Here is a 17,498-nt window from a genome sequence, read left to right on the forward strand (position 1 = left end):
GAGTCGCAGCCGCAAGTCGTAACGAAAGCTGCAGCGACGACGACGTCGACGGCGACTGCTGCGACGACGACGGCTACAAAAATGCACACACAGTCAAATGAGTCGGCTACAGACAACGACGCATGCACACACAGATACAATGCACACACACACATATATCGACAATGACGACGACGACGACGGTCAGAGGCAGGCAAAAAGTTTTGCAAAGCGTGCAAAAAATACAAAGAGAAGGCGAGAGAGCGAGAGCGAGAGCGCGTGAGAGCGACTATATCCAAGTGTGCGCTGACGCTGGCAGCGCTACTGAGAGAATAAGCAGCGCGAGTGGCGGCAGAATTTGCACACCAAAGCGTAAGGCGAAAAAACATGCACACAGATACACGCACACACGCACAAATTCTCTCTGTCGCTCCGACGCTGCACAGAAGATCGCTTGTGTGTGTCTTGAAATGCAAAAATGTGTACAAAAAAAAACTTGACTGTCGGCGAGCAAAGTCTTGTCGCGTGTGGAACGCAAGTTTTCCTGAGTGTGTGCGTGTGGAACATAGCGCTATCTTCAAATATACAAATAAAACGCGAAAAGTGAAGAGCATAAAATAACTGCAGTTCAAGTACGTAAATAAAAGCGAAATCGGCTAAGATTTATGCTAAGCACACTAAAAAGGATGGAAATGTTGAAAGTAAACGATAAACAGAAAAGCGTCGACGTTCCACATACCATCCACACGCATACGCACATAAAATATGCGCGTCTATGCAAAAAAAAAGAAACCACACATACACAAACAAGACCTACTGCCTAAACATTCCTTCGAAGGGGTTAAATGAGCGCACTACAAAACTAAATAACAACCATAGAAAATAAAGTCTGTCTGTTAATGTTTTTCCTGAAATTCTCCAACGGAACAAAATTGCACACAACTGCATTTGGTGTATGTATATATGTTAGTGTGTGTACAAAAGCGTAAAAATATTGAGAGATTGGCCAAGCGAACGACTGGCCGAACCCTGCGCCCACGCTTATCTGGTGGGCCCGTCGTCGTCGTCGCTGACGTCGACGTCGCTGTTGTTGCCATCGTTGCCGCCATGCGGCATTTTGGTCATGAACTTGTGGGTTTTGCGAGCGCGTCTCGTTGAGCTTCCTTCACTCTGCTGTTGCTGCTGCTCCCCAACCAATTCACCTCCCCCTTGACGGGGTCAGTTTTTGTTTGTCAATCCCCTCTTCTCTCTCTCTCTCTCTCTGCTGTGCCCCCTCGCTTCCTCTGTCTATCTGTGCCCACATAGCATTCAATGCCATTTCTAGTGGGCGTCAGTTATATGCTTCGCGCTGCGTTTGCACGTGATTTTTAGCGCTTCGCTTTTTTGTTGTTTTATCAAAATATGCAGTTTTATTTATTTGTGCTCTTGGAGCACTTAAAAGACTCTCAAGTTACCGACATATTTGGGAATTTGAAACCATGGGAACCCCACAGAATACTAAAATAACGTTTAGAGAGTAACCTAAGCTTTTCAATTCGCCAATATTCCCAGAATCTAACATTAAACAACGGATATTAGTAAATGTACCGTTATTTAATGTCGGTTGCCCGGTCACGGCTGGTCGAAAAAGGCAATCAAAAGGTAAATATTTCAATTCTCTCTTCAAGCCAAATCTAAAACTTAAGTTTTAAGTAAAAGTTGTTTATATTTTATAGATGACTAAGCTCCTGGAATAATTTCAGTAAACTTTGAAAGCATACTATGATTGTAATGCTGCTTATCATCTGAAATTTGAAAGCTATCGCTCCGTTAAATTACATGTTATGTTTTGCGAATGCGTTACCCAATTATTTTAATCTGATTGCAGTTGCCAATAGTTTATTTATAAAACTGCAATCTTTTTTAGTAGACGGTCAAGCGAATTATTACCATATCAACTTAATCTCTCCTGATTCTATTATTAATTTGAATGGTGATAACGTGGGGCGCAACGTAAGCCTCGTGATTGGAATTGTAGCTTTAGCCACGTATCCAAAGTTAGATCTAGTATTGACTTACTCAAGCGAATTGTAGCTGTAGCCGCGTAGCTGCTTTAGTGATGTGTATCCAACTGAGTAGAGTATCCGATTGTCTGCAGCAGGTGTAGTTATTTAATCCGAGTCGTAATGTATATTATGTTACTATATTTTGCACTAAAACACAAATTACACACTTATTTATTATGTACTCTTTGAAAATGTCTTCCAAGTTATTTTCTATTATAGAATATATATAATATATGTGTATGTATTTTTTTTATTTTTGCACGAGCAAGAAAACAAAACAGAAACAGAAACAGAAACGCAACGAGCCGCAGCAAAAGTCGTTTTCAATTTCCCCCCGATCCGATTGCTTGGGGTCTGCCGAGTTGCAGATGCTGAGTGACCGGCGTACAGTAGAGCGAATGATGTTTGGTGATGATCAGTCAGTCAGTCTCTCACTCACGATCACGCTCACGCTCTGTCTCTCTCTCTTTTTCTTTCTCCTTCTCCCTTTCTCTATCCTTCACTTATAGCCGCGTCAAATGCAGCCAGCGTCAATTGCAATCAGCGTTGCATTCGCCAACGAACTGATCTCGTTGTCGCCGCTCTGTGGCTCTGGTTCTGTCGCTGCTTTTCGCTGGGGGCTGCGACGCAGGAAGTGCACGAAGCGTCGCTCCGAGAGCTGGCCGAACAAGTTACGAGCACAATACGCACTCCGTTCGGTTAGCGATGCGCCGGCTGCTGCTGCAGTTATGCACAATGTCTCTCTCTCACTCTCTCTGTCTCTCCCTGTCTCGCTCGATGCAATGTGCTCGGTTGGGCGTTTACCTCGTCGTGTGGAGCTTTTTACGATTTTGCGATCGGCAATTGTTCGCTCTGTTTTTCAGTGCGGCTTCAAAGCTTTAGCTGCACTTTTCTTCACTACTGCGTTTGTATGAGTGTGTGTAGGTAGGTAGGTAGGTATGCGTGTGTGTCTTGTGTTTGGTAATTGCATCAATTATCTCAAGTTACGTAAATGCTTGTTGTGGTGAGCTTTGATTAAAGCTTGCGAGAGTTACAGTTGTCTTTGTAGCTTAAAGGTTTCTCGAGGCACGTTTTGCAGTAAATGATTTCTATTTAATTATGTTCAATTTTGATTTAGTTCTCCTGCGTTTCCGTTATTCATGTTTTTTTCTCGACAATTGTGGCGTATCCTTTATTTTTTGCGGCGATTTAAAATCTTGCTGCTTCCGTTTTCAAATGCAGTCGGTTTAATATTAAAAGATCAATTCAATTCGTTTGTTAACTCTTGGCTATGTTTTTTATTTATCAATTCTTTATTTCACTTGGTCTTCGCACTAAAAATCACTTTATCAATATTTTGTGTACTTTCAACTGAATGCAGTATCAATTTTCTGTTTTCACATACGTGTTTATTGTGTTGATCTGCGTGATTTTTCAGGTTGTGTTTGTTTCACTTGTTAGCAATTTATAAATTTTATATTTTATTTTAATGCACTTCCAAACATGGCGCTGCATTTTTATGCGCTTTGCGTGCCCATAGGAGACGTTTAAACTTGTGTGTATCCGGCAGACACTTTCTTAAAATTACAAGTTTTTTGCATAGACTGCGTAGCTATTATTATCAAGTAGTTATTATTGTTGATATTATTGTGATTGTTGTTATTATTAATATGATTGTTATTATTATTATAGTTGTTATTATTATTATTGGTAATTAGAAGCGTATTATGCTTGGGTTCCACGTAAAACACTTACTTTATTATTGTAATTTATTTACCGTATTATAAAGGTTGCAAATAAAGAAAACTTAAACAAAAACTGGCAAATCTTTCACTAAACACTAAGAAAACTTTTTGATAACAGACTGGAATATCGCATTTCTTTTTATTCTGGGTTATTTTCTATGTGTGTGTGTGTGTGTGAACGATGTGTTTAATGGTTTCTGGTTTTTTTTAGCTATTGTTGTTTAGTTAAATATTGAGTTGTGTTTGAATATCCAATATATGAAACGTATCCGCGGACTCGTTAATTTTTTGATTACTCAAATATTTATTGCATCCAAAAGTAGTCGGAAAATTCTTAAATGATAACTTCGTAACGCTGCAGACCGAAATATGTTGATATCGTAGTGAATTTAGTTATTTTTGATTTGATTTAGTTAATATTTTGCATGGATTTTTAACCGTTTGTGTAAAAAGTTCCAGATTTGTAACTGCGATTTTTTCGCATGGTCGTTTGCGCGTCCGCGATACTTGCGAGTGGAGTGGCGATGCGATACAGATACAGATACCCGGCAGTTCAGTCAGTCAGACGACGGTCTCGCTGAGCTACAGCTACAAAAAAGCTTGCAGCGACACAAACACACACTTATACATACAAGCACAGGCACAGGCACAGTCACAAGCACACACACACACACAAAGAACTCTGTCGTTGACGCCGGCAAAGCTTCGCACACAAGCGCAGCGTGCGTTTCCTTTTTGTTTTGTTTTGGCATTCGCAGCGGCGAGTGGTGCATTGGTATTGGTATGCATTGCTTGCATTCTCTCACTCTCACACACACAGGCAGACATGCCCATACACCACCATGCTCGCTGTGGCTGTGGCTGTGAGTGCTTTTTGTAGTTTTTGCAAACGCTGTCAGGCAGGCAGTTACTCAGCTAGCAACCACCCAGACGCCGCAGCCGAAGTCGCTTTGTAGTCAAACATTTTGTAGCTCGAAGCTTGCTCAGTGTCTGCAGTTCTGAGAGACAGAGCGAGAGCCAGCAAGAGAGTGAGAAAGGGAGAGAGACACAGAGAGAGAGAGAGAGAGAGTGAGCGGCTGTGGCGGTGCTCTCTAGTTACTCTCTTGACATCTCTAGCCATTGGTAATAATCTTTTTTTTTTTTGCAGTAGAGTCTATTGGTATTTATTATTTTTTTCAGGCATACCTACAGTCACATGTAAATATGTATGCGTGTGCCTGCATGTGTGTGCATACATATAAATTTTTTCTGCTACCTCAACGTGACCCCTCACTTTTGTCGCTGCGTTTTTGTCGCTATGCGCCGCCGACTGTGGAACATTTCAATTAACTGCAATTCTTCTGCTTCGGGCAATCGCAATCCGTTCGTTTGCTTTTCTTCTTGCTGTTGTTGTATGATCGTGTTTGCTCTCTGCCGGCATCCAAGTTTAATTAACATTAAGTCTGCCCCTGACTGACAAACGTATCTAGCATCTAGATGCGCCGATAAGATCCATCGTCTCTTTTCATATTCGAATTTATTTGCCCTCTCTCGGAGCTTTTGGCTTTTGCTAACTTAATTTGTGCGCCTGCTGCAGCAGGTGCGTTGACCGCTCTGGCAGCTTAAAAGCTTAGCTGCTCGAGTGCCATCAATGAGATCATCCAATTAGCTGGAAATTATAGATCCTTTACGCCTAATGGGATTATGTACAGAGTCAATCGTCAGTGTTTACTTTTGCTACAGTTGCTGCTTATCAGCATTAAATATCGTTTGATAACAAAGTGAATGTTTGTATATGATTCACTTCCGTGGCAGTGGCTCTTACTAATTTATCAATCTAATAAAATCAAAATGTTGCAGTAATCTTTAATAGTTGATAAAAATTTTCGATTTTCTTTTATCAATTCGGTCTTTGCTCTGCCAGTCGTTAGTGAGAGTAGACGAATTGGCAGGCAAAAGCAAAAGCAAAAGTAAGGAGTCGAATGTGTCTGCAAAATGAATAAGAAGAAAACGCGCAGCGAGGATAGCGTTCGTCCAGATGATGACCAGCATCATCAAAAAATCGGTGGCATCATCAAAACGTAAAGTCCAGCAACAACAATTGCGGCGATAACGCAATTTTAGCTAAAAACTGCGGCATTGAATCCTGTTTTTATTCCCACAGTTTTGTACAAGGCTTACAACTGACCGGGGGGACCGGGATTGCTAACCAAGTCCATGCCTCAGCCCTCTAGGGCCCCTCTCTAGCTGCTGCTGCGGCTGGTCAGCGGCGCATGGTCATCATCAATGCCGCTGCTTCTGCTACCGCTACCGCTGCTGCTGCTGCTGCTGCTGCTGCTGCTGCGTGGTCTCAAAATAATAAGATGACATCCAACACTTCTTGCGAGCGGCAGGCAGAAAGCGCAGCCGCAGTCGTAGTTCAGACCTTAACCTTACCCCATGCGCCGGTGGTGGTGGTGCCCCTACCTCTGCCTCTGCGTCTGCCTCTGCCGCTGTCTTTGGCTCGCTCTCTACCCCCTTGAAGCCGGCCGCAGTCCGTTCCAAATATTTTTATATAAAAAATCGCTTTTCTGCTGCCGATTCGCTCGACGCTCGCATAATAAAACTTTTTCTGCATGCTTTTAATTTCATTCCCCAGATACCAGAGGCAGCAACAGCAGCAGCACCACCACCACCGGCACCACCAACAACAACGACGATGATGACGAAGACGATGTCAGGGGCAGCGACGCAGACAGCGGCGCACTTGGCCACACAAAGGATCGGCCTTAAGATCGTCGCGAGCACGAGAAAAGGACGCAGGGACTTGTCTCCATTCAAATGAATGTAGGTAGAGGTACTCGAATGTACCTGAACCTCTTGGCAACGACGGCCACAAAAGGATGGACATTGTCCAGTGACCAAAACTTATTGAGCACTGATGATAATTTCAGCTCTTAGCTGTTTTTGCTGTTGCTGTTGCTCTTGCTGTTGTAGTTGTTGCTACCGTGCTTGTGTTTGTGCTTGTGCCGGTGGTGGTAGTGCTAGTGACAGCGGTAGTGGTAGCTGTTGCCTTGACAGTTCTTTATCGCCCCAGAGATACGCGATAGAGTTTGAGTGCTACTGGGCAAATAAATGTTAGGGGCACCGTACGAATAAAAGAATGGAGCAGGTCTTAGAGACGATGTGGTTCGATAGGCAATGTGGTTCAATCATATTTCTGATCAGTTAACAACAAAAACTTTGAATAGCTCTACGGCAGAATGAAAATAGAAGATTCGAACGGTACCAACTCGAATCGAGACTAGAACCTTCTTTCCTTATTTTATATGTTGTACATACTATTCCTGTTGGAACAAATCAGAAATCTAATATACTGTTTTAGTAATACTGTTTTAGTTCTTAGCCTGAACTGAATCTAATTTTTTTCTACTAGAATGTGAATGTTCTTAGTAATTCATACCATGTGTAAGTTAGTGCAGCTGGGCTAAGTTCATTCAGGTTCGCTGGCCGTGGTCAATGTTGTTTGCCTAAGTTCTTAAAGCACAGGAAGTAGATGATCAGCATCAAAGGAGAGAGAGGCCATGGAATGAGGAAAGAAACTCAATGCGACATTTGCATTTTTAATGCAGACCAACAAATAAATCTGCGTTTTTTTTTTAGAGTTGATTTCGATTTTTTTGCGACTGGTTCGTATCTTTCAAATTTTTTTCATTTTTTTTTTTTTTTCAAACGCGTGTTTTAAAATATGTTCGCGTTTTTTGTGCAAGACCATCTATAACCATTGTGTGTACGCTACGGTGTCACCTTCGAGCGGAGCGGAGCAGAAGCAGGAGCCGCTGACCAATGCTGACCAGACAAGACAAAACACACACACACATAACTAAAGGAAAAAAGCGAAGGATGGAAAAAAAATCAAGGAAAAAGCTAAGCAGAAAAGCACACAGAGCGCGATATCCTTTTGTGATATATGAGTAAGTTGTACCTGAAGGATGCGCCGCCGTCACTGAGCCGTTGTGCACACACAGCCATGAAAAGGAGGCTGCTGCAAGGCGATCGAGGCCGAGCCAGAGCCAGAGCCAGAGCCAGAGGCAGCGGCAGCGGCAGCGGCGGTGGTAGGGCCAGGGGTAGGGCGGTCAGACAAGCTGCATTCGCGAATCTGTGCCTCTTGGAGTTTATCATTCGATATCGTGCATAGACTGTGATTATTGTAGAGAGGTATATGCGGCATGGAATGGAAGCGGATGCGGCTGAGGCTGAGGCATGGCCCAGCACCAAGGGAGCAGCAGCCCTTGGCACCACCAGCAGCTTTCAGTGTAGAGCCCTGACCAAGGCCCGAGAGCACCCCTCGCTTGTGTATGGGGTGGTGTTGATCCTTTGTTTTTCAGCCTATGGCTGGTGGGAAAATTTATCTAAATTGTTGATGGCGTTTTTTTTTCGTATAAAAAGTTTTTTTTTTTATATATATATTTTACTAAAAAGGATTTCGTATTCTTATTTTTTTGTTGTTTTTTGTCATATTGTGGAATGTTTTGTCGTCACTTTTTTCAAAGATGATGCGCAAGAGCAAATGGCCCAAAGTCCATAAATTAAGCCAGGGCAAAACTGACAGCGTACGAAGCCAAGGATCAGCGTCGAATATATAGAACAACAACAACAACAACAACAACGGGAAATAAAAATGAAATTGGATGAAGGTGTTAAAACACAATGGCGCCGTTGTGTGCCAGCTGATGGTATTGTTTGATTGCCTCTGTGTGTGTGTGTGTGTGTGTGTGTGTGCCAAGTCCCATGAGCAGGAGTAGGAGCAGGAGCAACGCCACGAGCATGAGCCAGCGCAACAGCGAAAGGATAATACTCTAAGCGAGAAAGTAAACATTTTTAGCCAATTAAATGTCAAAGGCAGCCACTTGACAGCCACCGCCGCCGCCAACATCGTGAAAACTTCAGTTGCCAGGCAGCAAAATCAACAGCGGGAAAGCTGCGAGACGTCGACGGCAGCTGAAAATTGCGGGCGCTTTTTACACGCCACCAACAACGCCGAAGGGTTGGCAATTATTTTTAACGAACTTTGCCCCGCTGCTGAAGTGCATCAATACGAAGAGTATTGCCGTTCGAATGGCATTCGGCTTGACAAATATTGCGCATACGACGCGGTGCTCGCAGCGGGTAGATCAACGAATCTGAAGCCGAAGATCCATGTGTAAGATTCTGCAGAAAGCAGGCCACAGCTGCGATCGGCACACATAAATCAGAGCCGTTGCAGCTGCCACAATCAAAGCATTAAATCAATTTTAACTTGGCCTACATTTCGTTCAATGCGTGTGCAACTGCAGCAAAACTCGAACCCTTAGTTCGAACCCCTTGCAACGGCAACGCGGCGACTGCAACTGCAGGCTGCACATGGCGCCGTTTGCGAGTGAGAAAAAAATAAACTAAATCTGTCCACATGGCGAAGCACTCAACGTAGTTCACATATTCAGCTTAGGCTTTTGTTTCTCTTTTCTTTTTTTTTTTGGGTCACTTCTTACATGGCTAAAACGCAGAGCGCGTTCGCAGCAACGAAAAGTGTTTCACCTATATATTTAGAGGTGTGTAACTGTAGAATACTTGACAAGCTCAAATGTAGCACGATAATAAAAAAGGTTCTATATGTACATATATATATCCCAATGTTTTCTTTAAACTTTTTTAATGAAAATTTCTATTTTTATTTAATCTATTTAAAAATTTTTTTTATCACTTCAACTTTGTTACTTAATATGGACAAAAAGTTTAACTTAATTTAATAATTCTAAAGGCTTATAGCAGGCGCGTATACAGGGGGGGGGGGGGGGGGGTTGAGCCCCCGAAATAGGTGAAAATTTGGAAAGATTGAAGTCACTCCAGAGGATATTTTGAACGAAATGGCGAAAACAAGTCGGAAAATAGACATTCTTTTGTAGAAAAAAAAATTGAAATAAAGGTCATCCATTATATTATAAAGTACGAATATGTGTATTTAATATTTGCTGAAAACCCCCCCGAAAAAATTTTCTGGCTACGCGCCTGGCTTATAGTATTTATCTTCATGTTTTCATTAAACTTTATCAATGGTATTTTTATACCCTGAACCCATTGAAAATGGGAAATCAGGGTATAATGGTTTTGTTGAAATGTATGTAACAGGCAGAAGGAGGCGTGGCAGACCCCACAAAGTATATATATTCTTGATCAGGGCGACGAGCTGAGTCGATTTAGCCCTGTCCGTCTGTCTGTCTGTCCGTCTGTCCGTCTGTCCGTCTGTCCGTCTGTCCGTCTGTCCGTCTGTCCGTCTGTCCGTATGTTTGAACGCGTCGATTTCCGAAGATATAAGAGCTAGAGACTTGAATTTTTTTTTAAAATGACCGTATATACAGCGCGGACGTCGAGTTTGCTTTTAAAATTCGATAAATCATCCCGTTATGTTTTTATCGAGTAAAAACATTCAAGTTCAAATCAGGTGCCTCTATAGCTAATTGTGAATGATTTTTCTTTTTTCAAATTTCTCAAATATTCAATATAATATGTAGATCATATGCTGAAAGTTTCATTAAATTCCGTTCAGTCAAAAATTAATAAAAAATAATCAAATATTTGGCCAATTAACAAACGCACGTGCAGCAGCTACAACAAATACATCACATCAGCTGTTAGTTTCGTTTAGTTTTGGTAGATGGCGCTGCAGCAGTGAATCTATTTGAGTTTTGCCAGCGCCACCAGCAGGAGTGGGGTGGCCTAGTGTGTTAGGTGCATGACGGTCGATCAAGAAGTCGCGGTTCGAATCCCGATCGGTGCAACACTGATGTTTTTTTTTTTAAATTGTTTCAAAATATTTTTATATTTTCATAAATACGTTTTCTATTTAATTTATATTTTTAAATACACCGAAATTGAAATTTTAACTATACTTTATGTGCGTTTTTAATAGTTTGGTTATTCTAGCAGATTCTTAGAATCACATCAGCAGTTAGTTTCATTTAGTTTTGGTAGATGGCGCTGCAGCAGTGAATCTATTTGAGTTTTGCCAGCGCCACTAGCAGGAGTGAGGTGGCCTAGTGTGTTAGCAGCATGACGCTCGACCGAGGAGTCGCGGTTCGAATCCCGGTCGATGCAACTGATGTTAATTTTTTTTTAATTATTTCAAAATATTTTTATATTTTATTAAATGAGTTTGGTATTTTATTTATATTTTTAAATACATCGAAATTGAAATTTCAGCCATACTAAATGAGCATTTTTATTTGTTGGGTTCAGGGTAGTATCTAGTCGAGCACTCTCGACTAGAGTTTTCTTACTTGTTTTTTATTTTTTTTGTTTTCCACTTTTTGCCTCTACTATAAATGCATGATTAATTAATTATTTAAAATTTAACTTAATATAATTTCATAAACTCATAGTAATGTTTTATTAATTTAATTAAATTAATAATTCTAAAAGTTTATAGTATTTATCCCAATGTTTTCATTAAACTTTGTCAATGGTAATTTTTTATACCCTGAACCCATTGAAAATGGGAAATCAGGGTATAATGGTTTTGTTGAAATGTATGTAACAGGCAGAAGGAGGCGTGGCAGACCCCACAAAGTATATATATTCTTGATCAGGGTGACGAGCTGAGTTGATTTGGCCCTGTCCGTCTGTCTGTCTGTCCGTCTGTCCGTCTGTCCGTATGTTTGAACGCGTCGATTTCCGAAGATATAAGAGCTAGAGACTTCAAATTTTTTGTAAAATGTTCGTAATTACAGCGCGGATATCGAGTTTATCATTAAAATTCGATAACTCATCCCGATCTTTTCTTATCGATAAAAACCCTTATCGAAAACCAGTTATAAAATTATATCTTCTACACCTTTATTGATAGAGTCTCCAAATTTTTAATGTATGCTTATATGCAATTTATACAATTTCGGTTTTTGTTAAAATTTACCCCCCACCTCTAAATTCACCCCCTCACCATCACTTTTGTAAAACGCGTATTTCAAATACTAGAGACTTGTGCTTTGGCAATTACATGCATATTTATGTTATAATCATAATCTGAAAGTTTCATGAAGATCGTACGTCCACAAAGTTATTAAACAATTAAGTTCTCATAGTAAGCGCACACTGCAGCCCATGCGTGTTTATGCGTGGGTGCTTGTGTGTGTATGTGTTTGTGTATGTGTGTGTGTTTCGCGAAAAATTATTGAAATAGCTAGCACTCCAAGGGTTCAGGGGATCTCGTAGTCGAGCAGTCTCGACTAGAGCTTTCTTACTTGTTTTTATTTGTTATATATTATTGCTTATTTTGATAATTTTTTCCACTTTTTACCTTTACTATAAATACATGATTAATTAATTATTTAAAATTTAACTTAATATAATTTCAAAAACTCATAGTAATGTTTTATTAATTTAATTAAATTAATAATTCTAAAAGTGTATAGTATTTATCCCAATGTGTTCTTTAAACTTGGTTATTGGTAGTTTCCTTGTATTGTTTATTGCTGCTTATTGTCTACGACGCTGTGGCACATTTTGCCTCTACTTCAACTTTATCAATGTTTTCCTTAAACTCGATAATTTGATTTAAATTTCCATTCTGGTACTTTGTCGAGCGAAGATTAATCGAAATAAGATCTGAATATGCATGCCATCCAGGAGCTATTGACATTATCTCTTGCATGTTGCACATGGAGCATTGTAAGGGTAGCGGCACAGGGGGCCGCCAAACGTTGCCTGTGAAACGTCGCAACGAGAGGCTTTTCTCTTCTTTTTTGGTCTCTCTGCTGCTGCCTGCCTGCAGCATATTACATAGCTATTTACTTAACCCATTAATTCTGCAGTGCCAGCAGTCGAAAAAAAAAAAATTAAATTGTAAAGGCAGCAAAGGTGCTGACGTCGCGTTGCCGCTTGCAACGGAACAGGTCGAGGCGCTTGCGGCGCAGCCAGGGAGCCCCAGCAGAACGTGCAAAAGGCGCGAAGAGTTTTATGTACACACTTTTTTATACATATATGCACATAAGTAAACACGTATATGAAGGTGTATAACCGGCTGGACCTACACCAACATGTGTGCAACAGCATGGTGCAGGCAGTTGATGATGATGCACAGTTGCTCTATGGACGAGCTCGCCGAGCTTAAAGAACAGAGCAGCAGACGGTAGAGTGTCTCCTGGCCATGTCAGTGGCGGGGAGCACAAAAAAGTCCTTGAAGTGCCCGTGTGTCTCGCCGACAAGCTAACCTCAAAATGAATTCCCCCCACCCCCTCCTGATGGCACACAGGATGTATGGGCTGTGTCGACCGGGTTAGAGCTAATGAAAACATTTCCGCAACCTGCGCGACGAGCCAAAGTGTCTTAGTGAAGTTTTCACGTAACAGAGCACCATTTAAAGTGTGTGTGGGAAAAACAATTTGCAGCCAGATGGAGCAGATGGTGCAAATGGAGGACCGCTACCACCCACCCAGAGCACACCGGCCTAGAGAATGAATTAATTGAATTGGTTCCACTTACCGCCATGTTGACCCATGGAGCCGTTCCGTGCGGAGTATATCTCGGCGTTGTAGGCGCGATACGATTCACGTGCAATATTATGCGCAACTGCAAGTAGGGAACGGTGAAAATATGTAATTAACAATTTATATAAATATCTATAGTGGATCAATCAAGGCTGAGCGTCTTCTATTAGCCAGTTTATGGCTAGCTTAATATGGTTAAATATCAATTAAGGACAGATTTCATATACACAGTATCCAGATGCATGCCACACACACAAGCATATACCCATGCAACCACACACACACATACACACACGCATGCTAAACACTCATAAATGCAAGGGGTAGGCCTATAAAAAGTGCTTTGCTGCAACTTCATATGCGAAGAAGGACGAGAACGAAGTAACTGGCAAGCATGACAGCGTGTTTCGGTGTGAATGTGTGTGTGTGTCTGTGTGTGTGTGAGTGTGGGTACAGTATGTACCAAGCGGTGCATTGCTGTTCCTGGCACAGCCCGACTCCTTTTAGCTTTTACTTAACGTTTTGCATTGTATTTTTTATTATGCTTGTACATTTCTATGCAAGCGCGCATGTGTGTGTGTATGTGTGTGAGTGTATGTGTGTGTGACCGGAAACTGCCATTTAAAGTGCATTTTAAGAGGACGATTGCGTCGCGGGGCTGTAGTAGCGTGTGCTCGTCCGAGCGCTGCTCGACTTGGTTGCTTCACTTCACTTGTGTGTTAAGTGAAAAGAAGAACTTTGTCCCAACAGCTCCTTCTGCTGTCCCTGCCTTTGTGTTTTTGTTTTGTTGCTGCTCCGGCTGCTCCGGCTGCTCCTGCTGCTCCAACTTTTGCTACGGCCGACGTGTTTTCTTACGCCAAGCATTTGTTATCGTATGCAAGCAACTTCACTTCATTGTGCCTCTCCAGCTGCCTGCCCGCTTGACTGCTCGACTGCTCGACTGTCGGACTGTCGGACTGTCGGACTGTCTGACTGCTCGCCTTTGCCTGCTTGGCTACCAAACACGTGTAATCCAACTCCTTTTAATTACATTCAACACCCTTCGCAGCCCCCTTGCGCGCTGAAGGTGTCCCGAAGCCAGTTGCTTAGCTGCAATCCTTAACCTTCCCGCCAAATATCGATTTTCAATTTAAGTCTTGTGTCCCCTGGCTCGAACAAGGTGTTAAAACAATTTGTAAAGGTGCCAGCCACAGGAGATGTGCAAAGCGAACAAGAAGAAGAAGAAGCGGACAAGTGCAGTCAATTGCTAATAATATCGAATTAAGGGATCATATTTGCCCGCCAACCAAACATAACTGCAACAAAATGCTGCATACTGCAACGCCAGAGTGCATCAGGAGCCAACACAGCTTCAGGTACAGTCAACAGTCAATGCACGGAAATCATTTGGACTATATTGAAATACTTGAGTTATGCTCACGAAATGCAAATCCCTAAGTCATAGCAGCTGCTTGTGGAAACGCCCCCGTCGTCCTGAGCCCGCATCGCCTCGTATGGCTTGGCTTGGTTTGGCTTGGCTTGGCTTGGCTTGGCTTGAGCTTGGAGCAAGAGCAGAGAGCAGAAAGCATAAACATTAAAGTATGTTCACACATGAGTTAGTTTTAAAAATCGCTTTGTGCTATTTACTTTTTGCTGTTTGCCAACCAACCCATACAGCAATTCCAGAGGAATAGGTCAGTACGGTGCGCTGGGGTGAGGGTGTCCGCGTGTGTTTGTGTGTGTTAAAACAAAATGTAAGTGTAAAGAGTGGCACACAGGACTTGTAGGTAAGCACATTATATGCATATAATGAGCATATAATGAGTACATAATATTAAGTGCAATGGCTTCCTCTCACGGCTCAACCCTCGCTGAATGCATTTGCCCTCGCCGGGGTTCAATGACAGCGCAGAAGGTCGAACATGCACATGAGCTGGAAGAAGCGAGCATAGAGCCGCCAGCCAGAGAAGTAGAAGGGATGCTCGCTCTAAGCAAAAATTATCCTTTTGGCATGCAGGATATCGCTGATATATGACTTCGATTTCGCTAGAGCACAAGGCACGCCAACTGCGGAAGGGAGCTGAGAGCACTTGGTGATGCATATCTCAAGAGGCGACACCAGTTGCCGGCGTTGCCGTGCGTTGCTGTTGCTTTCTGCAGCTGCCAGCGGCCAAGATACAAAAGTATCTCATAGATAAAAGTTAATGTGCGCAACTAGCAACTGCATCCAGATGGCGGCAATGACCATAAGGCCCCTCGACCAGGCATCAGCATCAACAGCATCAGGCTCCCTGTGCCAGGAGCTTGCGATGAAAATATTGTTCGCGTAACTTCCGCTGCAAGTTTCACGGATTTGCTGTATTTTGCATTATGGTTTATTCATTCTGCATTTTGTGTTTGTGTTTAGCATGATGTTGTGCCTGGCCGTCGTTGACCAGAGGAAATCTTTTGTAATCGTGCGATAACCCCGCAGCAGCGAACTTGAAACTCAACCCTTAAGCGGAAAGCAGAAAGTTGAAAAACAATGCCGAATGCAATGCAATTGCATGTCCAGCTTAGCAGGATGCCTGCCAGGCAGCAATACAGCGCGGCAGAGCGCGGCACAGCTTTAGTACAGCCGGGCAGGTCCTTCGCGGCAATTAGAACGCGGCCGGGCAGGCAGCTCGGCCAGCCAGCCAACGAGGCCTTGTTGTTCTTGCCGTTGTTGTCGTTGTTGTTGTTGTTTATTTACATATTAAAAAATGGCATTATGCTCCTGAATAATGGCACAAGGAACGATGCAATGGAGGCGACTTGCTTGCATTGCTTTTGTGTGATATGCGAGAATCCTTTTCGATATCTTTTGTATTGCAACGCATAGCGAATGGCAGGGATTGGACATCCATTGTATCCAGGCAGCAGAGAAAGACAAACAGGAAGCGGGATAGGCAAGCTATGAAATTAATACGCATAAATTACATGCCGGCCAGCAGTTGATCAGCCCAGCAAACAAAGAATGAAATGACCATGGGAAAGCAAAGCTGCCCATGAAATGCAGCTGAAGATAATTGCATTCCCACTTAAAGGCATTACGGGAGCAGAATGCAAATTTCTGAATTTCTTAAAATGCATAACTCATAGCCGTCAATTGTCGTTGGCCGAGCTATGCAAATTCCTTAACTCGATAAATCGAGAATTTTCGTCTTATTTCTTCTGCTGAGTCCTTGGGCTGACAAAATCGAATCGAAAGTGCCAAATAATTGCAGTGCAGCAAAGACACGAAAAAGAAAAATAAAGGAAAACAAATAAAAAATTAGAAAATTGAGAATTCTAGTCCACTTGGGGTGCACAAAAGTAATTTAAAAGCTGCAAACGGCGTTAGAGGAGCTCGAGGAGGGACAGGCAAATGACCAGCACAAGTGCGAACTGAGGACGAACGCGGAGTCGACTTTGTTGCTTGTCAGGTCCTTCGTTTGACACTCTTGTGTTACCCAAGCGGGTAACTTTGGCTATTGTCGTAGGTCCTTGAAGGGAGAGAGCGCGCGCACAAGTCCTGAGCTCAGTCGGGCACAACGCCTCGTCGCCACTTGCCGCCCGCGGGCCCAAAGCCAAACTGTAAACTGCAAAATGCAGCAGTCACAAACTGTGTGGCCTGCGGCTATTTAGGAACCTGCAACAAGGACCGAAGCCATATGCGACAAGGACAACAATTGAATTACACAAGACGAACTATTTGCTGCTATACTGTAAAAGTTAGCAATGACTTGAAACAAGTCGAGCTGCCCTGCCCTGCCGCGGCCAGACGACGCAGGGGCCACAGCGAGGACACATGTCAGCCAGCCAGGACTCTCAAGTGGCCCTCGCCGGCCAGAGGACATGTTTTCTAAAACGGAAATTAGGTGACAGCAGCCCCAGACGGTAAATGAGACACGGACTGCTTCAGGTATTTCAGCGGCCTCGAGACGTAGACGTCTTCGATACAGTGGGGTAAAAGCTACAAAACTCCAGTTGAAATGTTTATATTTTGGATTGGTATGATACACATATTATATTATATGACTTAAGTTTGCTTTATGTGCTCATCTATGATATCTAGATGAAAACTATGTAATGTAACCTATACCAAATACAGTGGAGTTCGGCTATAACGACTCTGCTTACAGCGTTCGTACGGTTATTGCCATGAAAATTCTGGTTCCCAGAGCAAACTTATATGACTATAGCTCCGGATATTAAGACAGTGCCTTGAGCGGAGATATAATCGGATTCTATATAAGCAATACAAACTATACAAACTATATAAAATAAAAGCT

General features: G+C 42.5%; 1 protein-coding gene and 1 long non-coding RNA gene across 3 annotated transcripts in view; one reads left to right on the forward strand and one right to left on the reverse strand.

Annotated features, from left to right (window-relative positions):
- The window catches only part of Syp (synaptotagmin binding cytoplasmic RNA interacting protein), a 49,539-nt gene that overhangs the window by 22,878 nt on the left and 9,163 nt on the right, over window positions 1-17,498 (reverse strand). The window contains exon 2 of one of the 2 annotated variants that reach the window (XM_089470171.1): window positions 13,223-13,309. In XM_089470171.1, coding sequence (XP_089326297.1) covers window positions 13,223-13,309 — 87 coding nt within the window. Of the gene's footprint in view, window positions 1-2,037; window positions 4,294-13,222; window positions 13,310-17,498 lie in introns of those variants that run through there. The other variant, XM_089470184.1, reaches the window with a different exon arrangement.
- Window positions 77-10,857, forward strand: LOC149270598 (uncharacterized). The gene is made up of 2 exons (XR_016270333.1): window positions 77-611; window positions 6,366-10,857. It is a non-coding gene; the product is annotated as an uncharacterized LOC149270598 (long non-coding RNA).

The sequence above is a fragment of the Drosophila arizonae genome, chromosome 2 (assembly GCF_054131065.1).
Source record: "Drosophila arizonae isolate 15081-1271.41 chromosome 2, UAZ_ARI_1.0, whole genome shotgun sequence".
NCBI classification, from domain to species: Eukaryota; Metazoa; Arthropoda; class Insecta; order Diptera; family Drosophilidae; genus Drosophila; species Drosophila arizonae.